Genomic DNA, 25112 nt, shown 5'->3' with positions numbered 1-25112 from the left:
ACCAGGTCAACTTTCCATTATTATGTGTATACGTAATACTTTTATTGTATATTCACAAATGTCACGAACTAGAATGAAATATAAAACCCATCAATAAAAAAGATAAACCCTGATTGTCCAGCACTAAGGAGGCTGATGATGATGAATTATAGCTAAGAACACTCTCGATCATGTCAGCTTTCAAACAAAAAAAACTAGATCAAAATCGGTCCACCCGTTTGGATGCTACGATGCCACGGACAGATACACACACAGACAAACAGACAGACAGACAGACACGTTAAACTTATAACACCCCTCTTTTTTGTCGGGGGTTAATAAAATCAATTTTGACGATCTTCTATCTACTGCTTATGTAAAGTCGTACAGATAGAGCATTTGTCACACTCGAAATGTAACAAACATTCTATACCTACTTGGGAGAGTTTAAGAGGAGTCCACACCGCCCTTTTTTCCATACAAACGTTGTCCCCTGTTTCCTCCCTGGATAATGCTAGTAGAATTATAATTTTTTTCGTGAATATCTACGGCCACTAATACGATGTCCCTATGTTTTCTTTTTTTCATAATTTAATTATTAAATAAGATATGAACGTTCAAAAACCCAAAAAAATGGCCAGATTTTCCGCTGTGTTCAAACGTCTAGAAAACAGATTTGGCTAGATTATGCAAAAAAAAAAGCAAAACATAGGAACACAGCTCAAGCCTTTTTTTAATCTTTAATGAAAAAAGTACTTAAATCGGTTAAGTTTTGGAGAAGGAATCAGGGGACAACGAATCGTTGATTTTCTGGATTTTCTGCAGTTGTCTCTATCGCGTTCTGCGGTATAGGCTTGAGGTAAGATAGACAGCTATAGATATTACACGTACTTTTTTTTTCATTTCTCTAGCCCCTGGTGTATCCTCTTAAGATGCGATGATTTTTTCAGGACATTAATAATTATATTTATCTGCCTTATTATCTTTACATAAACAGCAATATATAATGTACCTGGAAGGTTGATTAATGATTTTACTATACTTACCTTATTAGGTTAAATATGTTGGAATACACCAAAGTGAAATGGGACTATTATGTGTAGCTTTTATTCATTTTCCATCAAAAATTACGTGAATGTGCTTTATTGTGTACTTCTATATAAGTACATAAAACTCAAAGGTGACTGACTGGTGATCTCTCAACGCACAGCCCAAACCACTGGACCGATTGGGCTGAAATTTGGCATGCAGGTAGATGTTATGACGTAGGCATCCGCTAAGAAAGGATTTTGATCAATTCCACCTCCAAGGAGTTAAAATAGTGGATGAAAGTTTGTATATAATAATACTTTTTAACGTGAGCGAAGCCGCGGGCAAAAGCTCGTACTGTATAATTCCATCACGTAAATCTATGAAACAAAGTAGATAATTAAAATCGATAATCTTTATCAGTAATTAGAAGTAAAACTATTTAAGTGTGATTTTCATAACTTGACACGCCATATAAAGTTTTAGCGCCAATAAAATGTGGCGTAAAATTTTAGATGGCGCAATTCAATTTGGCGCACGCGTAGGGGCAGGTGGCGTTCCCAGGGGCAGGTTCACACGTGGTGGTTGGCGCCGGCGCCCCTTGTGTAGAGTGACCACGGTTGGGAGGAAACCGGGACTGAGTAAAAAAGTCAAAATAATCGAAACTAAATTGAGTTTTTGGTTATGATTTTTTGGTCACGTATAATATATATATTTTTTTAATTAAATAAAATACTAATTTGTATTCTAAAAAGCATTCAAGTATTTTTTTCGCTATTGTGACTATGTGAGAAAAAATACCGCGTAGGTCCGTAACAGTTAATGGAGTTTCTGTTGATATTTGCGTGGAAATAAATGAAACTTCTCAGAGAAAATGCAACGACGTATATTTTACCATAAGTACAGAGGCGCCAGAGCAGGAAAAAAGGAAGTGTCAGTGGCGACATTGACAATTAAGAAAGCCAGAGAAAATGCAACGACGTATATTTTACCATAAGTACAGAGGCGCCAGAGCAGGAAAAAAGGAAGTGTCAGTGGCGACATTGACAATTAAGAAAGCGGCAAATATGTAAAACTACAGACTATACGTTGCGTTCCAATTAACATCCTAACAGTTTCATAGGCTTTAAACCCTGGATTTCAGTGAATTAAATATTAATTTGTATTCGTTCTGCCACCCCATTCATTATTGGACCACTCGTTTTGTGCGCGGTAACAGTTTAAAAATTATAATGTAGATTGTATGGTATCCCTTTCTGGAAACCTATCCATTCCTCATAAGTATTTAAAGGCTTGAACTTGAACCGAGGGACATATTTTACTAGATGCTCCGGTAAACTTCATATTATCGCTTTCTTCCTAACATAAACCTTCCCTGGATTTCTTTTAAAATTGTTAAAATCGGATCAGCTCTTCTCGAGAGTAACAAAATTTTAAATTAATTTTTGTTTATATATATGGATAACGTTAATTAAAATTAAATTGCTACTTTAAACAGAATGTCCCAATTTCTCTGAGCGTGTAGTCACCCCACTATGTCTACGAAACGTATGACAACGTAAAAAAGTTACAGCCACTTTGTAACATCGATATTTATTAAAATTCACACAAAAAACCTCGTAAAAATATGTAATAGAGATCGTGTTTAAAGTTGTACTTTTTATTGGCTTTATTTTTTATCTTTAGCAAGTGGATTTCACACCGCCATTTTTCCCATACAAACGCTGTCCCCTGTTTCCTCCCTGGATAATGCTAGTAGAGTTATAATTTTTTTCCTGAATATCTACGGCCACTAATACAATGTCCCTATGTTTTCCTTTTTTTCATAATTTAATTATTAAATAAGATATGAACGTTCAAAAACCCAAAAAAATGGCCAGATTTTCCACTGTGTTCAAACGTCCAGAAAACAGATTTGGATAGATTATACAAAAAAAGCAAAACATAGGAACACAGCTCAAGCCTTTTTTTAATCTTTAATGAAAAAAGTACTTAAATCGGTTAAGTTTTGGAGAAGAAATCAGGGGACAACGAATCGTTGATTTTCTGGATTTTCTGCAGTTGTCTCTATCGCGTTCTGCGGTATAGGCTTGAGGTAAGGGAGACAGCTATAGATATTACACGTACTTTTTTTTCATTTCTCTAGCTGCTGTGGTATCCTCTTAAAAGAGAAATCTATACTTACATACTATCTGAATTCTGATTCAATAGTAATCCAATATCCATATTACATACTTAATGTGATGCATGCGACTGTAAAATCTGTCTTATTACTCCTTAACCATCTAAATCGATTTTAATCAAATTTGGTTTGGATTTATTTTAAGTTCCAGAAAAAGCTTAGCTCAAACATTAAATATATGTATGAGGCATAGTATTAGTGGGTTCTTTCTGAGTAAATTCGTCATTCCTCGCGGCTGGTAGCAATAGAGATAACGCCGCCTTACAAATTGAATAAAAAAACTAAAAAGCTTTGCGTCATGAAAAATGACGGGTGCCTGTGGGCGGGGCTTTCTCGTTTTTTTTTTATAAAATAAGGGGGCAAACGAGCAAACGGGTCACCTGATGGAAAGCAACTTCTGTCGCCCATGGAGACTCACAGCATCAGAAGAGGTGCGTTGCCGGCATTTTAAGAGGGAATAGGGTTATAGGGGAGGGTAGGGATGGGAAGGGAAGGGAAGGGAATAGGGGAGGGTAGGGAAGGGAATAGGGTAGAGGATTGGGCCTCCGGTAAACTCACTCACTCGGCGAAACACAGCGCAAGCGCTGTTTCACGCCGGTTTTCTGTGAGAACGTGGTATTTCTCAGGTCGAGCCGGCCCATTCGTGCCGAAGCATGGCTCTCCCACGTATAACGTTCTCGTTGGATACTAGTTTAGAAAATATTTTTTATAATATTTTTCGCTGTGTTTACTATTTTTATAGAAAAGTAACGACAGATTAGCAAACAAAATTATAACAAATATCGGTTCATTTGTTTCGAAAGAATTTGACAAACACGCGGAACTGTACATTAAACATTTTGCCGCGATAACCACTTTCTTATAATATGTCCTTTCCTGGGCCTTTTAATATGTCCAAAGTCCAAACCAAACATCAAAATCAGTTCAGCGGTTTAGACGTGAAGAGGTAATAGATAGACACACAAAGACACTAATTATTATTAGTAAGGAATCAAGGATGTTATATTTCGACCTCCAAATTGAGAGCGAAGCTCTGAACTAGGGGTCAGTAACCTTTTAACCCTAAAATAAAAATACCAATCGTCGCCTAACAGGCGTCATCTTTTAAAAAAAATCTGTAATTATTCTTTTCATTATATTAAATAATTATAACGATTTATGGCATAATATCTAATAGACAATATAACAATGAGTTTCTAAAATACTAGAGTAGCAATGTCTTACAAAAGATTCTCAGAAATGCGTAACCACTTTTCAAAAGACAATGTCAAGTCATATATTCGTTATGTCATTATGTATGTGAGATATGCCTGCAGGCATCTTCGAAGTGGCAACGCGTTGCTACCGTAAACTTCCAATCTAGTTACGTTAGTAACATAGAATATCATTGCAATATAATATGTCAGACCTAACCTGACATATTATAATTATTGTGTGCGACGATGGTTGAAAAACTCGAAATATTTTTTTTTTTTCATTTATTTTATTTAACGGACTTTTTTGACAGATTGAACTGTATAATAAATATGTCAGTTCCATTAGAGCATTTAACATTAAATCTGTTCTACGCTGGCTATAGAAATAGTACTTAATTATTATAAAAATATATTACTGCAAAATATAATTTTTAGCATGCTACATGCAGCATGTATCATGCACATCATAGTATAAAGTTTAACCTGTCTAGTAATTTTATAATGTCTAAAATAAGAGCTCTTAAAGAAATAAGGAATTAAGTACGAATTTTCAATAAAACAAACACTTAAAATCTCTCTTCTTGGTACTATTTATATTGAGAGAAATCTTATAAATTTTACCTATCCACTGATAGAAAATCTAAAAATTCTAATTGTTAAAAAAACATGCATTTAAGTTTATTCATTATTTTGATCCAAGAAACTCAAAATTTAAGTTTAATAAAATACGAACAAAAATGTAAAAAATGAGTTTCAAAACTCAGTCCCCACTCCCCTTTTTTAAAGGTCAATGAAAACTCAATAATTTATTATTATCAGTCTTGCAAGTTTATTAAAGGAAAACAGTAAATATTATATATTTTATGTACATACTTTGGCATGAGTAACTTATTTCTAAACATAACAAAATAATACTTGGTAGTCAGTCTATCTAATATAAAATAAAAAAAAATTGACAGACGAAAATATCATAACAATAAAATCTGTACAGATGCATATTATCTAAAATCAATAAAAAAAAATAGAAAAAAAATTTAAGTACATTGCAGAAAATATGGCAGCATTTTTTTAATCTAGCACTTTATGAACTTAGCGTAGGACTCGAATCTTTGGAATTTATTCTAAAAATGTAATTTTATATTTGGAAGAATAAAATTGTCTATGATTTCACTGTCAACAAACATAGTTAGGATAGAATTTTTTTACGTCCGTCTCATCATACAATATCTCGTCTTTCTTCGCTTGAGGATAGATCTCTATATTCGTAGACGAGATGGACGCGTCCTGTCTGTAATATGCTGGATATTTGGCCTCATAGAAGCTGTCCTCGAAAAAGCTCGTCGTCACTTGGTCTCGTTCGTTTTTTAAGGGTTCGTACATCATTTGCTCCTCTCTGGTCTCTGGTTTGTACAATTTCCGGCCGGTTTTATTTGGTTTTGCATCTGTGGAAGTGGAGACTTCCGGAGACTTTATCCTTTTGCTCTTGTACCTTCGGTTCTGGAACCAGATCTTCACCTGGGTGGGAGAAAGGGAAAGGGTTTTCGCCAGCTGCTCCCTTTCTGGTGCAGTCAAGTACCTTTGAGCCCTAAACCTGACTTCTAGGGCGTGGACTTGCGTCTGGGAGAACAGTATCCTCGGTTTCCGTTTCACGTTCTTGTCTTTCTTGTCTTTGGATGTGCAGGACGGAGTTTCTGTAGACAAAAAAAAACTATTAGACGACTGCTTGTTTTTCCTAAGGATTATTGACGTAACTTTGATTATATATTTTTAGATTAGAGATATAAATAAATAAATAGACGGTACAAATTGACCTTTTTAGGGTTCCGTAGCCAAATGGCAAAAAACGGAACCCTTATAGATTCGTCATGTCTGTCTGTTTGTTTGTCCGTCCGTATGTTTTAATATAACAACTATGTTTTGTTTTGTTTTGACCTAAACTTTCCTCACTAAAAATATTACAGTATAAAAGTGACACTTAGATTTTTTAAATATTTAATTTTTTTGAGGTCATCCATACTAATATTATAAATGCGAAAGTATCTCTGTCTGTCTGTCTGTCTGTCTGTCTGTCTGTCTGTCTGTCTGTCTGTCTGTCTGTCTTGCTTTCACGCCAAAACTACTGAACCGATTGCAATGAAATTTTGTATACAGTTATTCTAGAGTCTGAGAAAGGACATAGGCTACATTTTGATGTGGGAAAATATCTTATTTCCATGAAAATTTCGATGAAAATGAATTCGCATTGCGCGTGGCCAGCGCTCATCCCGGGGGTCCTGGGTTCGAGTCCCGCAGGCGGAACAAAAAGTTTTCAATTTTCCTGGGTCTTGGATGTGTATTAAAATAAAATTTCAAAAATCTTAAACATATTTTATGTATAATATTATAAAAAATCCAGAAATATATTGATGGAATGATCATTTTAGTTCTAATACGATTCAACAGATGGCGTTTTATTTTTTACTTTATTGTAACATAGAACTAATCATACTTATTAGTTAGTATGTTTTTATTTAAATAATAGTTTTTAATACGTTTGAATATGATGTTTAATCCATACTAATATTATAAATGCGAAAGTATCTCTGTCTGTCTGTCTGTCTGTCTGTCTGTCTTGCTTTCACGCCAAAACTACTGAATCGATTGCAATGAAATTTTGTATACAGTTATTCTAGAGTCTGAGAAAGGACATAGGCTACATTTTGATGTGGGAAAATATCTTATTTCCATGAAAATTTCGATGAAAATGAATTCGCATTGCGCTTGGCCAGCGCTCATCCCGGGGATCATGGGTTCGAGTCCCGCAGGCGGAACAAAAAGTTTTCAATTTTCCTGGGTCTTGGATGTGTATTAAAATAAAATTTCAAAAATCTTAAACATATTTTATGTACTAGCTGTTGCCCGCGACTTCGTCCGCGTGGACTTCAGTTTATAGCGCGCGATGTCAACAAAATTGGTGTCAAAAGCTTTTATAAAAAAACCTGGTACCCCTTAAATCAATAGAGCTGTGCAGTGTGCACACAATAAGTATTTCATTTTTTTATAATAAACTTTATATTTTATGCCAAATTTTAAAGCTTATTTAGCCCTCCAATTACACAACTTTACCCATAAACTATTTATCATTGATAGATTTAAGGTTACGTCACACACAAATAAAGTACTGAGTTATTTAATACCGTAGAATAGATATAACAATCGAAAAAAATCGAAACTTAAATGTAAGATGATACCACGTCTTATAGAAAGACTTTTGAGCAAGCGTCAGCGCGATGTAGAAGACTCACGGCGCCATCTATTATGAATTGTTGGAACTAACTTAATTTGAACAAATTCACGCATTTTCACCCCCTTACAACCCTTTTTTCCAGTAAAAAAAGTAGCCTATGTCCTTTCTCAGGCTTTAGACTATCTGTATACAAAATTTCATTACAATCGGTTCGGAAGTTTTGGCGTTTGGCGTGAAAGCGAGACTGACAGACAGACAGACAGACAGAGATACTTTTGGCGTTTGGCGTGAAAGCGAGACTGACAGACAGACAGACAGACAGAGATACGTTCGCATTTATAATATTAGTATAGATTATGTGCACACTGCACAGCTGTTTTTGGGTATTTTGATTAATTAAGGGCCGCGCTACACCGGAATAGCAGCGGCGAGGCGAGCACTTTCAGCGCTGCCATTCCGATGTAGCGCGGCCCTAAGAGGGGTACCACTTGCCAGGGTTTTAAAAAGTTTTTAAATTTGACAAATTTTGTTGACACCGCGCGCTATAAACTAAAGTCCACGCAGACGAAGTCGCGGGCAACAGCTAGTTAAACATAAAAATAAACATGTCACGTTATTACATTATTTTAAAATAATTAAGCAAACTTACTTGTATTTCGTCGTGCAATAGCTTGATACGTCTGTAACATGTCTGGCTGGTATGTGGTACATTTTTGTTCCACTTCTTCGGTTCTGTCAGGTATTCTGATGATACCAGGGGGTGGAGGTACTTCTCTCTCAACATTGTCTGGCTTTTGTTCGTTGTTGTCCGTATACTCAGGGTTCTGGTGGTACATAATATTATGGCAGTACTGATTGTAGTTGTAGTAGTCATCGATTTTGGTCTCGTGGTATATTTCTGGGTTCCAATAAGACTCTACGTTGTGGACGGGTATATTTGGGTACGGCGTGAAGTATTCTGGACAGTATTGATTTTGGTACTCATATTCGTTTCTCCGTTCCCTGTCGGCCCGCCATATATCATTTCGGTCGTAGTACGGCGTCTGGTTTATATTCAATATGTCTTTGACGTAGAATGACGTGTTAGGATTCATGGTTTCTTCTATTTTCAGTCCACTCTTTTGATCGAAGAAAACAGGTTTTACCTCTTTTTCCTCGAACTTGTAGTACTCAGTTTTGCAGTCGTATTCCATTTTAGGAAACGACGTGGACACTTCATTGTGTTGTTCGAAATTTAAATTCATTTTGACACTTTCACTTTTTGTTTTCGGCCAGTGTTTCACTTTATTTTTAATTTTGGGCCAGTGTTGCGGCCAGCTCGTAGGTGATGGAAGACTGATGGTGTTCGGAGGCCAATCCACGTTGCCTGTGAGTCGATGGGCGGGGTCATGGGGTTCGCCCCATCTCGTTTCATCTTCAGTGAACGGTGTATCTATCTCGCTCCCACTTTAGGGCAGTTCTCGGTAATGTAAATACACAGATGATTTCATTTGTTTGTCGATCGCTAATGATTTTGTGATTAAGGCATTTTTATGAGTCAATTTAAAAGATGCATGTTTTATATAGGTATACGATATGAGTTATTACTTTTTAGTTGGTAAAGGATATATCTAGGATTGTCGGAATATTCAATACAGTTTTTTTTGTAAGGAGATAGTGCTAGTGTCATTCCAAAAATCTAGTTATCTACTATGTTATGCCTCAAACAGGAGTTTCATGTTAAAAACTTTAGGAACACTTTTATAGAAAATCCGAAATAAATAATTAACATTTTTAACAAACTTTAGTATCCGATTGACAAACAAAAAATCCGCTAAGTGCGAATGGGGCTCGCGCATGGGTTCTGTACCAATAATACAATAATAGTAAGTCACAAAATATTATGTTCACTATAATAATATTAGATATATAGTCGAAGACATAAAGTGGGTTATTTACATTTTAGAACTTATGAGCAATTACAATTTTTTTCCCTTATAATTTGAACAAACCTTGTAAGTTGTAACTTTCCTAGTACATCATCAGACATCTAGTAGAGCCTATCATCCACATTTTGTAAATCATTTTTAACCGACTTCAAAAAAAGGAGGTTATCAATTCGACGCGTATGTATGTAATATTTTCAGAACTGCCCAACATTCGTATATGTTAGTCTATATCAGCGTCTGAACAAATGTGCCAAATGTGTGTGCCTGAAAAAGTGTATGATGTATGTATGTTTTTATGTTTGTGTTCGGATATCTCTAGAATTACCATTCCGAATCCTGTAATTCTTTATTTGTTGTACTGGGAATTGTTCAACTTAGGGAATAGTGCAAGTTTCATCAAAATCTGTTTAGTAGATTTGGAGATAGGGAGTTTTAATTCTCAATTAATTTCAATAATTTTAATTCTCAATTTTGAAGTCGGTTTTATCTTTTTAAAATACAATTGTTACGCTCCTAATTTGTGTAAAATACGTCTGTTATCAAAGTCTTAGTTATCCATTTCATCTACACATATCTTCAATAATTATTATAACATAATTGGTCCATGTTATAACTTATATAAGTTATAAGTATGAAAAAGTAAATAATATACAGAATGTTCTTGTTAATTCTTCTAGGATCTGGATTCTGGGTGCACGGTAGTGCACTCGCCGAGACGAACCAAGCGAAGCGCAAGCTTCTGAATCTACACGGCCTAACTCTACTGATCCTAACTTAAACAAATTCTACATAACAGTAAATATGTATGGCTCGGATGTTTTTTTATTAACTTCACTCTTTAGATCTGAAACTAAATATTCGCATCACCTCCGTGAAGGCGGCGTAACGGCGAAGCCTTACATTACTGGAGGCCTACTACAACCTCTTATAGCAGTATTATTTTAATCTTACTTTATGATTTCGTACCATCACCTCTTAAAAGTAAGATTACTTTATGATTGTTCCGTCAAGACGTTTTGTGACGTCATGTCCCAATATCATTCGCTCTCAGCGTACCATGAGCTCCATTTTAACACCGTTTGACAGATGAGCAAGATTACTTTAACGTCAAACTAGCGATCTTAAATCCGCTGTGAAATATCAACTTTTTTAAGATTGTTTTGCATTTTTTACTGTTTTTTTAGTAAAATTATATTTGAAAATTGAGTACGGTACGATTTTAAATTACGCATATTATGTATTAACAAGAAAAGTCTTAACTTTATTTGTATTTAAAGTTTACCATGTACATAAAAAACGGCTTTTGTTTTGAGATAACCAATGAATTAAATATTTACGTACCTTCTATTTACCTTATAATAGAAAATATCGAAACAGTCTTCAAAGTCGCGCAACTCACACACCACTTAAAACTTTTTTGTTTTAGCGTACCACAACAACACTTCAAGTCTTAATTGGGTTTCAGCATTAGTTTTTCAACAATTTAACTATTTGATTTAATTCCTATTGTTAACAATTTAGCGCTGAATCGGTTTAATTTATTGAAATATTTATGTTTAGTACCATTCAAATTCTCTACAGTCACTAATAAGTTTTTTCTACATTTGTTTAGACTAATTAGACACTTCATTTGTTTACACAATCGTGTGAGAGTGACAAAACGCTTTATAGCTGCTATCTCGCTTCCACCCATGACAATTCATTTGTTTACACAATCGTGTGAGAGGAACAAAGCGCTTCATAGTTGCTTATCTCGCTTCCACCCATTGATAAATGTAAACAAATAATTTGATATCGTTCGTTCTTTCCCATCACTTAGCAGGAATAAAACAATATTGTTTTCATACACCTTAAAAAGTTCATGGTACGAATCAAAGTAAGGTTATTGTAATCTTACAACAAAGTGTTCTGGAAACATGATAGTTTTAGGAAAGGTTGTGGTAGGCCGCCTGGTATGTATGTATAATTTGTTTAAGGCGCTCCCCCTACCGAGATGCCGTAATTTACCGTTTTTAGTGCCAGCAATAATCTCCAGTATATGAACATTCTTTTCCCCGTTATTAATTTCCTATTTTTGTTTATTATATTCACGATAATATCAGCTTCCAAAGTAATACCAATTTATATAAATTCAAGCATAGGTACATTCAGTATCTGCCTAGTATTTACAAATTACGTTTATTTGAAACACACGCCAATAGATCGACAATTTAATTTACTACATATTCCCCGTTTGAATTTTTTTAGGTCAATTTTGAGATAAGTAAAAAAATAGGATTTTGGTGCGATCTCGGCAACGCGGTAAATGTATGGTCAAGGTCGTTTGGTTTTGGGGATGTCCTTAAACACAGTATTACAATATTTACCCATGAAACATGATGGGAATATTGTAATTCTATCCCTTAAGTTAGGGTCAGTAGTGTACTCAGTAGAATTAGGCCACGTAGATTCTGAAGCTTTCTCTACATGAGACCTCATATCTTTTTCACAGGGTAAACCTTATGTGGTCGCCTCGGCAACATTTTACAAGTTTTGTGGGATTTATTCTTTAGGATACCGACAAAAAATCAATTTAATAGAAAATTAATGGGAATCGTCCTTTGAATTTTGATTCACTTCAGAGAGTCATTAGCTTTTCTTAAGGCCAAAAAGCAGCTTTTTCTTTTCTCAAGAAAGTTTGCATATTGCAAGTTTGCGTTTTTCTTTTGTCGCACTGAACCCTAAAATGGCTAGTACAGTACAATGTGTAGAGAAAGACATTTGGGGTCATGGGTTTGACTCCCGCGGTGACAGAACAAAAACTGTTGTATTCATGTTACTATTCATTGCTTCCTGATTACTTAAAAAAGTTGTTTTTTTTTCAAGTTTCAATAAGCTTTACGAATAATTCCTTTTCATGATTTGGATTTAATTTAAAGATGATGCCTTGGCGTTTGTGATTATAATATTATTATTATAATAGGATAGCCTATAGCCATATTATTTGCTGATTTTCTAGTTCGTATGAAGTCTGTTCTATTTTTCCTTTATGTACTGATTGTATCTTACATTTGTCTACTCCAAATTCCATACAGATATCGTTTGAGAATGTTTGAGTTATGTCGGCTAGGCGGTGAAATTCATTTAAATATAATATTTAAATGAATTGCACCGCCAATATAAATTATAAATAATAATAATTATTATTTTTATATATTTTATTATTATCGTCCTTGATTATTATTATTATTATTTTCGCTCACTGAGCGTTTTCGGTATTTGAGCTTATCATAATAATATGCATTTTGAAATTTGTACTGAAATGACAGATTTCAATTGCGTGAGACGTCTTGCAAATCTGTCAAATCCATACAAAGACGAACACCCAAAAAAGTCCCAAGCTCCGGCACAAAAGTAAGGTATCTCAGTTTTTTGTATATTTTATTAGTAAAATAAATATATATGTGTCATTGCCGCAAAAAGTGGCTTTAGTAAAAAAAAATGCTATTTTATTATTTGCAGGCGTACCTAACAATTTTACTTATGAAATGTTTTAAACTATAACTAAACATACAAAAACACTTACTTTTTCCCTTTAAGAAGACAATAAAGATAGGTACTACAAATTCTGTCTGCTAAAAGTAATTTACAATTAAATTAAAAATAGTACCTATTTGTAACCGGGCCCGTCATAACCAATGAAATAGAGCATCCTGCGGCCTTTTTAGACGAGGTATTGATGGATATCGAGTTGTAACCAAATAAAATGATAAATGGTAAAATTATAATTGTTTTATTTTTTAATCATGTGCGTCTAAACATAAAGTTACGACACACTCTTATATACTTATTTTCACTAAATCTTGTCATTCTGTTTATTTTCCCTATGTACTTATATAAGAAAAGATCGGTATAATAATATAATAATAAAACTCAAGTAATCCTTTGCTTAATGGGGATGCCTCAAATTGTATGTGATTTTATTGAAAAATAAAGATTTATTATTTATTATTACTATAATTATGTATTATACAAACATAATTCATTACCATTTTATAACATGTTGGAGTCGATATGTTCAACGAAATGTAATTTTCAATTAGCGCCTGAAAAAGTCTAAAAGCATTTTTTTTCTATCTTAGCCACATCCTGCGGCAAACTCGCCTATAATAATAATAATAATATCTATGGACGCTTCACACCACGTCAGTCTGGCCCCGTGCTAAGTACCTAAAGGACTTGTGTTACAGGTACCAGACAACGGAAATATATTTAATACTTTATACTATACATATATTTAAGATTTTTATTATATCATACATATATTTAATACACATCCAGACCCGGGAACATTGAAAACTTTTTGTTCCGTCGGCGGGATTCGAACCCGCGACCCCCGGCTTGAGCTACCGACGCGCTCACCACTGAGCCACAGAGGTCGTCGCCTATCAAAAAATGCTACACTTAAAATACCCAAATAACTGAAATACATCTCTTCTGCGCCGGGCCTTGGGAATTTTCTATGAAGTTTGGGTTGTCCTTTAGAAATGCATCTACGCGTCGCGTTGCTGTGTGAATTGACCTTAAAATCTAAAGCCGTCCTTTAATATCGAATCACACTTCGTCGAGTTATTGTTTATGAAGCGAGCCAGTCTTTCACACCCTCCCTCATAACTTGGGTTCATTATTACGTGAAGAAATAAATTGTTTATCTGTCTGTCAATAACACCACAATAATATTATTTTAAGCCTACGTATAATAGAAACTAAGGTTGGGTTGCAACAGAGGCGTGGTTAAAGTTAAAGTTATGTTTATAGTTAAGGCCAATTTAACTTTAACCTTAACTTTGACCACAGAATTTGACAGAAGACGTTGCTGGTCCGACAAGGCTTTATAAGAACGTGGACGGGGGCGCTGCTGGTAAAGGAGAACTGTCAAAAATGGCGTTTTTGTTACATGATGACAGCGTTAGTTACTTTTTTCGCCACGTGCATTTAAAGCCTTGTCGAGCTCTATGGTTATGGTTAAATATGGCGTCTTGATGGCGTCCATTTTAAACTTTAACCAAAGATTTGACATTTTGCACTGTAGCTAAAGCTATAGTTAAAGTTACAGTTATAGTACTTAGTTGGGAGGGGAAGAGGGGATTTCGGGAGTAGCTCCAGCGTGTCAGATTAAGCTTGTATAGGCTTCCGACATGTGTCTAGTCATCATGGTATAGAAATCAGATTTCTCATGTGGTGGGTTAATTTTTTTTTACATTGTAATGTCATCGGATCTGTCAGATTAAGATACTGGATGTTAAGTACACCCCAAAGAAGCTTCCATATAAAGCACTGACGATTCAAAGGTTTGGTAAGCCTGTATACAAGTCCATTTTAAAATATAAAAAGTAAAGCTTCATATTTTCCTAACTAAGCTTCGCAGAAATTTTAATTTGCACTAAACTAAATGATTTAGTCCTTGCTGTCTAAAATATATTTATAACTGACTTAAATAAGCAATTTTCTGAATATATTTTCTTTTTCAAAACTTTAAAATGGCTGCAGTTTCTGAACCCACCACTAAAATAAAAAACGCTCATATCATTTTTTAATCAGTTTTATCTAATGTACAAAACAAAACCATGATGCTCAAGTGACTACAAAAATAGCACCCTCCACTCCTCTACTATAGTTAAAGTTAGTTGGTGCAACCCACCCCAAGGAAGAGCTGTGTCAAAAAATTTGTCCGCGAGTCTACAAAATGTGACCCGAAAACATACATACTTTATGCATATATTCGGCACACAATTTTGTGTAATTTTATATACAGTGACAATAATTAATGTCAACGGCTTTATTTCAAGAGTGTGTCGTTGCTATTGCCATATTATTTTAGTGTGCGAAAGGGAACCAAATTCAAAACGGTTGAAGTATGGGAGTTAGAGTTAATAAAAACTGTACATACATAGTTTTTATTAGTCGTAGTACCAATAGATTTTAAGCTCTACTGCTTTGACATAAGGATAAAATTACAAAATAATATTGGACAAATTTGTTTTCCTAATCATATTAAAGTATATTTAAAATACTTACACTTAATTAAGACATATTTTAATTCATATTAATAATAATTCATATCAAAGTGTCTGTCTGTCTGTTCCCTCTCAACCGCTTGAAGCAAAATCGATTTAGCGGTCGGGGCACGCCCAATTTTGCTGAAATTTGGTAAGATATAATATTATGTACTTTGAGTTCCGGAAAAAGACATAGGATACTTTTTATTCCTTCGCGATAAACAGATTTTGGCGTACCTATAGGCCTCTTGGATATCGTTGCTAAGCTACGGCAACGCCGCGGGTCGGTTGACGGCGGAAACTCGTGACCGCTTTCCTCATGTGATTCTCATACAAGTCACTGCACTTTTTTGGTAATTGTTTATATTTTTAAGCACAATAAAAAGTAATGATCCAAATTACTATTAAGTTTGGATTTCGGAATATTTCCACAGACTTTTCCCGCGGAAAATATGTATCGAAAGCTATATTTACTTAAATATACACGATCATGAAATATGCTTTCAAATTCATTGAATATGATTTTTACTGTGTATTTATTTATTTGTAAGATCATCTTATTAGTTACCTATTACTTATTACTTATTACTAATAACAGGTTGTTTACCTAATTAAACATTATAGGGCACAAACTAATTCCAAAGCAATCATGTTCATGAAGTCTTCGAAATCCATGATGATGGAGAACGAATCGTCCGTGTAAAAGTAATACCACAGACGAGTAGGTGATCGACTGTACGACGTGAAAGTGGAGCTATGTATTAATTGGAAAATTAATTAATAGTTGAATAATGTAAACAAATATATTTTCAGCAATTATTAATAATAATAATATCAATTATTCAACCCGTACATGCAAAATAAAAATGGAAAATGAAGATATTGTATTTCATTATCAAAGAAAATTTTAATATGTAATAATAATAATAATAATAATATCTATGGACGCTTCACACCACGTCAGTCTGGCCCCGTGCTAAGCACCTAAAGGACTTGTGTTACAGGTACCAGACAACGGAAATATATTTAATTTACTTTTATACTATACATATATTTAAGATTTTTATTATATCATACACATATTTAATACACATCCAAACCCCTCATTGAAGACTTTTTGTTCCGTCGGCGGGATTCGAGCCCGCGACCCCCGGCTTGAGCTACCAACGCGCTCACCACTGAGCCACAGAGGTCGTCATAATATATTAAGTATACATATTTACTAGATGACGCCCGCAACTCCGTTGCGCCAAAATTAGTTTATCGCGCGGGAACCGTACATTTTCCGGAGACAAAAAGAAGAGTAGACAGAATAAAAAGTATCCTATGTCCAGTGGCGTAACTATGGGGCTGGCAAATGCCACGGGCCTCCGGCCCAAAAGGTCAACATTTTTTAAGTACATATTGTTTTATTATTAACGTGACGATTTTTACTGATAGAGCCCCATCAATTTGCCACGGGCCCCGGATCTTATAGTTACGCCACTGCCTATGTCCTTTTTCGGGACTCTTAAGGACATATTATGGAGTTATCCATGCCCAGCAAAATCTGTTCAGCAGTTTAGGCGTTAAGAGGTAGGTAACAGACAGACACACTTTCGCACTTATAATATTATTAGTAAATTAGTAATAGGTATCAGTAATTAGTATATTAGTATGATAATAGTATAAATGCAAAAGTGAATATTGAAGGAATAAGTATTGTTCTGAAATATTGAAACGACAATAATTTTATTTGTTATTTTTTATTATACCTATAGTTTTTTAAATTACAATATATTATTATACATAATGAAACAATGATATTAAAAATAACTTGCACGTGATATTTTAGAAATATTCATGCGAGATTTAGATTTAAGCATGATTAATAATCGGCATGTTGATTTCGATACGTTTCCCAATTCCGTCTCAGAAACGAATAAAACGCTAATTCACGATTCAAAGATTGGGAATTTTGTACCCTACAACCGCCCATATTTTCCTATTTCAGAGCATTTTTTAACGTTTTAAACGTGTTTTCATTAAAACTAGTAAATTGTATTTCACAGCTGATCGCACTCTGACACCCACGTGTTGCCTGAATCTGCCGCTCGCCGCGCCACTAGAGATATCCAAGAGGCTTATAGGCGTAAATTCGCAATTCACAGGCCAGGCAAAAATTCTCCTTTGCTTTTAAAGTCCATAAAAAGTTTGAAGAAAGCTGCCGCGGCCTATAAGAGGATACAACAGGGGCTAGAGAAATGAAAAAAAAGTACGTGTAATATCTATAGCTGTCTCCCTTACCTCAAGCCTATACCGCAGAACGCGATAGAGACAACTGCAGAAAATCCAGAAAATCAACGATTCGTTGTCCCCTGATTACTTTTTATTTGAATACTTTTTTCATTAAAGATTAAAAAAAGGCTTGAGCCAAATCTGTTTTCTGGACGTTTGAACACAGCGGAAAATCTGGCCATTTTTTTGGGTTTTTGAACGTTCATATCTTATTTAATAATTAAATTATGAAAAAAAAGAAAACATAGGGACATTGTATTAGTGGCCGTAGATATTCAGGAAAAAAAATATAACTCTACTAGCATTATCCAGGGAGGAAACAGGGGACAACGTTTGTATGGAAAAAAGGGCGGTGTGGAATCCTCATAAGGCTTACAGAAAAATTAGATTGCGGCCTACGAATAATAAAAACTATGCGGCCGATAGAGTAAGCTAGACTCTGAAATATATACAGATTGTATTCTAGCAAGATGATACAATAATTAAAGATGTGAGTGGAAGAACCAGACAACTAACATTTTATAACATAGGGCAGGGGTTCCCAAAGAATGCGCCGCGGCGCCCTGGTGCCGCGGTGCCGTGAGTCGATCCCCCATCATTATCCGAAGCTTTTTTTTTTTATGAAATAAGGGGGCAAACGAGCAAACGGGTCACCTGATGGAAAGCAACTTCCGTCGCCCATGGACACTCGCAGCATCAGAAGGGCTGCAGGTGCGTTGCCGGCCTTTTAAGAGGAAATAGGGTAATAGGGGAAGGTAGGGATGGAAAGGGAACAGAATAAGGGAGGGTAGGGAAGGGAATAGGGTAGAGAATGGGCCTCCGGTAAACTCACTCACTCGGCGATACAGCGCAAGCGCTGTTTCACGCCGATTTTCTGTGAGGACGTGGTATTTCTCCGGTCGAGCCGGCCCATTCATGCCAAAGCATGGCTCTCCCACGTCTAACTACAAATATTATAAAATAAAATAATAATATTAATTATTATTTGTTCATTATTATTTGTCTGCTTAACCTAACTATACCTAATCATTAACCCCCTTACTAATAAAAATTCCTTATACGCGTGTTTAACGTACGGATAGTTATAGAGGGTGTGTAAGCTATACAAACGTTACACAGGGTCTATACAGAGCTCTACTAATGACATTCGAGACCTTGTGTAACTAAAATCGCACTACAAACCATAGACTACAGTCTCAAAGGAAAACGTTCAGGAATTAAGTAACACGCTATCTGATGTTCGGGTGTTGATGACAAAAATTGATTTAAAAGTTATATTTTTATGAACCTGGTAATTATAATTGGACACAAGATCGATATTTAAACATTTTTAGTTAATATTAATAATACAGTACGTGAGTTTCGTAAATAATATAATTGTCGACTATGACATTTATTTCAATGTTTTTGAACGCAACGCTAATGTCAAAGTTATTATTGTGAATTGTCTGTTGTCACTTGTCAGTTGTCACCGCCGCTCGCTCCTGTCTTTGACAAATCAAAAACCTCGAAATTAGAATTGTAATAATAATTATTATTATACTCCTCTACTACCTATATCAAAAACTTGTTAAAAACTATTCGTTTTTTACTATTCTGTTGGAAAATATGGAAAAACCAAAACGGTCACGCCATATCCTGAATCCCCAATGAGTCGCCCACAGAACTGGTTTGTTAGAAATTTATCTCTAATTGGTCGTGGCTGCTGCCCCTCCACCTGGCCACAATATCGCGTATTTTTAATTTCGAGTCACATACCACTTGTACGTTTAGTGACGGGTAACCTTTTGTTTATATAGAATTGGCCCAAATCACCTCCGACCTTTTTAATGCAGATATGTGTACAATCGATCGCACCTCTCCGACCTTTATACGTGGGAGAGCCGTGCTTCGGCACGAATGGGCCGGCTCGACCGGAGAAATATCACGTTCTCACAAGAAACCGGCGTGAAACAGCGCTTGCGCTGTGTTTCGCCGAGTGAGTGAGTTTACCGGAGGCCCAATCCCCTACCCTTTTCCCTTCCCTACCCTCCCCTATTACCCTATTCCCTCTTAAAAGGCCGGCAACGCACCTGCAGCTCTTCTGATACTGCGAGTGTCCATGGGTGACGGAAGTTGCTTTCCATCAGGTGACCCGTTTGCTCGTTTGCCCCCTTATTTCATAAAAAAGAACCTATAACATTTCGAAAGCCACAAATTTCCCTAAATCCTGAAATTACTTTCTCCTGTTCCGATATGTTCTAACATATCGGAACTTACTTTGCAGCTCCGATATTAACATATCGGAGCTGCAAATTTCATTTATATGCCCTCTAGGGCATATAAATGAAATTTGCAGCTCGTCTGCCTAATGCTGTGGCAACTCTTCGGCACACATTGGTGACGGACTGCTGACACATTGGTGACGGACTGCTGACTCAGTCCGTGCAGATCGGCCGCATCGTCCTGTACTTCCTGACGAGCCCATGTTCTTACAGCCGTAAGCACCTGCAATCCTGGTGAAATCCCACCTCCTCGCCGGCTTTGTTTGATGTCGTCTTTTATAAGATCGACGATCTTGTATATTATATATCGTTTTGAAAACCTATATTTCGTTTTGAATTCAAAATCATTGAGCTGAAAAGGATCTTCACGAATTTTATATATTTTCAAGGGCGTCGCCAGCCGATGGCGCAGGGGGGGGGGGGGCAAGTTGAATTTACCTACTACAATTCATACTTTTCTCATTCCCTACGAATGAGAAAAGTAGGTATGAATTGTAGGTAAAGTCGACAGCACATGAAGGTTTTCACCAAGTACTACGAGCCTTACATCTACAGCGATTGTAAAAACAGTATCAGTAGTCAGTACTATATAAATATATATTTTGTGACAGTAAAGAGTCCAATGGTAAAGCTACGAGCACGAGCTCTTGACTATGCAATAAAAAGCTTGTAAATAAGTTATAATAACATTGTATTTTTTTTAATTAGCAGATTTTAATTTATAGTGGTCGTTGTTTGCATTATATTTGGCAACTTTTTTAGAATCTCTAGGGGGGGCAGCTGCCCCTCTTTGCCCCCCCTTGGAACGCCCTTATTTATTTATAATTTTTATTTATAATTTATTGTGCACAGGAAATATAACAATATAACAGTTTACACAGAAAGACGACACAAAGGATCTGCTTATTTCTAAAAGAAATCTCTTCCAGCAGCCCTACGGAGAGAGATAGGATTAAAACAGCAGATAGGACGTGCACGAATATGATTACATTAAATTTACAATAATAATATATGCTCGTTAAAAGTAAAACTAATACATACTATAATACTAAAACGACAAAAGATAATATATATGAAAATGACAAAACAAATAAATAATAAATATCAATATAATACAAAATGCTATATTTATAAGATATAATAATATAACTATAATAAATAAATACTATATGTACATATAATAATGGTACTTAAATGGATAGAGATTCAAGGTAGTGCTCTTTCAATCGACGTTTAAAGACAGCAATGGTGGGACTATCACGGATGGTGTGGGGAAGCGAGTTCCACAATCTGACCGCATGAACAGTAAAGGAATAGGAGTAGAAATTGGAACGATGGGAGGGGAGGGAGAGGTTTGACCGGACGTTGGACCTGCATGGGATATCGGGAGGGCGAGAGAAGTTGAAGCGGTCAAGGAGGTATGGAGGAGAGAGAGGATTATAAAGGATGTTGTAAAGCATGGAAAGGATATGGGAGTTGCGACGGAGACGAATAGGAAGCCACTTGAGTTTGGAGCGGTAGGCCGAGATGTGATCATACTTTCTCAGACCAAATATGAAACGGATACAGAGGTTCTGTAAGCGCTCCAACCTCGTTAACTGCTCTTCAGTGACGTCTAGGTAGCAGGAATCGGCGTAGTCGATGATGGGAAATATGAGTGCTTGGACAAGGAAAATTTTGGTCTGTATGGGTAAAAAGTTTTGGAGGTATCTCAACGTGTGCAGTGAGTAGTGCACTTTCCTGCTCACTTCAGTGACCTGATGAATCCACGATAGATTACAGTCTAGAATTATACCTAGGTTTTTGGCCGAATCTGTGTAATTAATTACGGTACCATTGTAAATGACACTAGGCACGTTACTAAGCCGTTGTGTCATATACCTGCTGCCAATAATTATTGCTTGTGATTTGCCAGGATTGACTAACAAGCCGAATGACTTAGCCCAATCTGCTATGCGTACGAGATCTGAGTTAATGTCGCCAACCGTAGAGTCAATATCCAGAATGTGAGAATGACGATAAATCTGCCAGTCGTCCGCGTAGAGATGGAAGTAAGATGTTATTATTAGAGTGATATTATTTATAAATATTGAAAAAAAGGAGAGGAGAGAGAACGCCACCTTGAGGCACTCCTGCATCAAGATCGGACCAGTCAGAGACAGCCTCACCAAAGCGGACTCGCTGTGATCGTCCCCGGAGATATGAATCTAGCCAGTTTATCACGGAAGAGGAGAGGTTAAGGGAGCGAAGGACTGAAAGAAGGATGTCGAAGTCAACAGAATTAAACGCATTGCTAAAGTCAAGTAACACTAGTATGGAGATACATTTATTTTCTAAAGCAAGGCGTAGGTCATCAGTAACTTTAAGCAGTGCTGTCACAGTACTGTGACCAGGACGGAAGCCGGATTGGAAAGGGGAAAGCAAATGGTTGGATGATAAAAAATGGGAAAGCTGTTTATGCACAATATGTTCAAGTACTTTGGAAAGGTAAGGTAATATGGAGATGGGTCTGTAATGGGATAAGGAAGAGGGATTAGGGGTTTTGGGCAAGGGAATGACGTCGGCACGTTTCCATGCCGAAGGAAAGCAGCTCGTTGCCAGGGAGTGATTAAATATTTTATTTTGTTTCGTATATTTTGCTTCGTCTGGAACTGGATGCAGAATCTATTTCATTAAGTTCATCAAATAAATCGAAGGTATTGACGAATTCCATTTTATATACCGTACATAAGTAATAATTAGCAGATGCACTCGAAAGTCGAAATCACAGATTACTAGTTTATTATGGTCGAAATCACAAATTCGCTAAAGCTGAAAGCATACGAGACTTTAAATACTAATCAGCTGATTGAACATCCGCCATCATGATCTTTCTTATATACACACTGGCTGCGTTCCAGAAGACGTTAATTTTAACCAAAACGCTCAAAACGTCCCCTTCTGCCGTTCCCTTTGGCGACCGGGGTCGTTTTGATAGCGGCTACGACGTCACTCATGACGTCATCATTTTCGCTCAAAACGACCCTTGACGAAGATGGGTCAAAGTGGTCGTTCTAGTTTTTTTTTTAAATTTTAACGTAACTATAATCGCGAAAGCCATGTTCGGAAAGTTTTCAGGAGAGAGTAGAGACAAAAAAACTTTATATTATTTCATTACAAATAATATTTTAATTGAAATACATATTATATTAAATAACATTTAATAAAATATTTTGATTGGAAAAGAAATTATTTTAAATAAAAGGTCAAATGATTTCTTATTTTCATCTCTCCTGTACCTGTTGACTTAGCATTAGGTACGCGGTATTGTTACCTAACGTTTATGTGACAATAGTCAATAATCAATATTCAAAGCATGTGGTTTTGTTATTAAGTATAATATGATTCAATGTGAAAACTGAAATAAAATAAAAGTTTAACTATATTAAAATATGATTACTTCAGTAAAAAAATGTAATACTAAAAACGAAACAAATATTATAATATGTATTTTATTTGTAAAATAAATGTAACTAAGTATAAACAACTATGTACTTTTATTTACGACGTGAAGAAAAGGATCGTAATATCCAAGTTATATCTGTTCAATGTAAGTACTTATGTATAAAAAAAATATACTTAGTTCTTTTTTTAAACTTTTCTCAAAACGCTCAAAACGATCCATAATCCGTTCCACTTGGGTTTGTATCACTGACGCTCACAAGCTAGTGGAACGGGAAAAACTACGGTCTTGAGCGTTAGCGTTTTTACCTCATCTGGAACGCGGGGACTATAACATGTCTATTGTGCCTATAACACCACTAAACTAGGGTGATGCCTTTTATTAACGTTGTGGAAATTTCTATGGAAGTTACAACAACGCTATATAGGCCTTATGACAAAAAAATGATTATTAGTAGAAAGAATCTTATACACTCTCTATACACGCTGTGTAACTTTTTATTAGTAAGGCCGTAGGTGTTTATTTATGTATCTTTTTCTAATAGCTAGGTAGAGTTATAGGGCGCCGCGCCGCCGTGAGTCGTGTCAAAATATTGTGACATGTAACTGCGACGCAGGCTAAAAAAAAATTGGGAACCCCTGACATAGGGACAATTGCTTATCTATAATAACAAACCTTGTAACTTACCAACTTCATCATCTGGCTAATATGTCAGGCTATACATAAGTACATAAAATCTAAAGTTTTTTAATTTCAATTTATTTTGTAGCCTCTCAACTCTAAAGGCTTAATTTATGCTAATTATTTTCGAATGAAAGATGCGATTGGCCTTACTAATTGAAAATTATTTAATCTAATATTATAAACTAACTTATACTAATACTAGAACTTAAAAAACATTGTTAGTTGTTACAAATAAATTATGTGTCGTCAATAAAAAAATGCGTAGAGAGAATATAAGTAACCTCTATATTGCGTACAATATTTTAAATGGCCGTTTATATTCACACCCAATATTGTTGACGTGCTGAAAGTCAGTTAAGTTAATCGCCAATTTTACCCCGCAGTTAACGTCTCGTAAACTCTACGTTTAACTGCGCTTTTGAAGTGTTCAGTTTTTTAACACTTTTGAGTTAACTCCGTGGGAACATAAGGTGCTCCGCACATTTTAATCCCTCGATCGTGAATTTATGGAAATCTATTATTGTTATCGCGATGAATGTGACCACTGAGTCACTGACCGCTTGGGAGTTGAATAAAATATGTATGTTTAAGTTATGAAACTACGGTTTTAAATTATTATACTTAATCATACGTGGGAGAGCCATGCTTCGAATGGGCCGGCTCGACCGTATAAATACCACGTTCTCACAGAAAACCGGGGTGAAACAGCGCTTGCGCTGTGTTTCGCCGAGTGAGTGAGTTTACCGGAGGCCCAATCCCCTACCCTATTCCCTTTCCTACCCTCCGCTATTACCCTATTCCCTCTTAAAAGGCCGGCAACGCACATGCAGTTTTTCTGATGCTGCGAGTGTCCATGGGCGACGGAAG

The 25112-nt window shown here is 35.8% G+C and overlaps 1 protein-coding gene across 1 annotated transcript; it reads right to left on the bottom strand.

Moving 5' to 3' along the window:
- Window positions 1–5511: 5511 nt before the first annotated feature.
- Window positions 5512–8928, bottom strand: LOC121737715 (homeobox protein HMX3-A-like). Its single transcript, XM_042129401.1, has 2 exons — window positions 8262–8928; window positions 5512–6077 (listed from the first exon to the last, which is right to left on the bottom strand). Exons 1-2 carry the CDS (start codon window positions 8854–8856, stop codon window positions 5560–5562), a joined length of 1113 nt encoding a protein of 370 aa, XP_041985335.1. The 5' UTR covers window positions 8857–8928; the 3' UTR covers window positions 5512–5559.
- Window positions 8929–25112: the final 16184 nt, after the last annotated feature.

The sequence above is a fragment of the Aricia agestis genome, chromosome 21 (assembly GCF_905147365.1).
Source record: "Aricia agestis chromosome 21, ilAriAges1.1, whole genome shotgun sequence".
Classification (NCBI taxonomy): Eukaryota; Metazoa; Arthropoda; class Insecta; order Lepidoptera; family Lycaenidae; genus Aricia; species Aricia agestis.
This window is presented reverse-complemented; position numbering and strand designations above follow the sequence as displayed.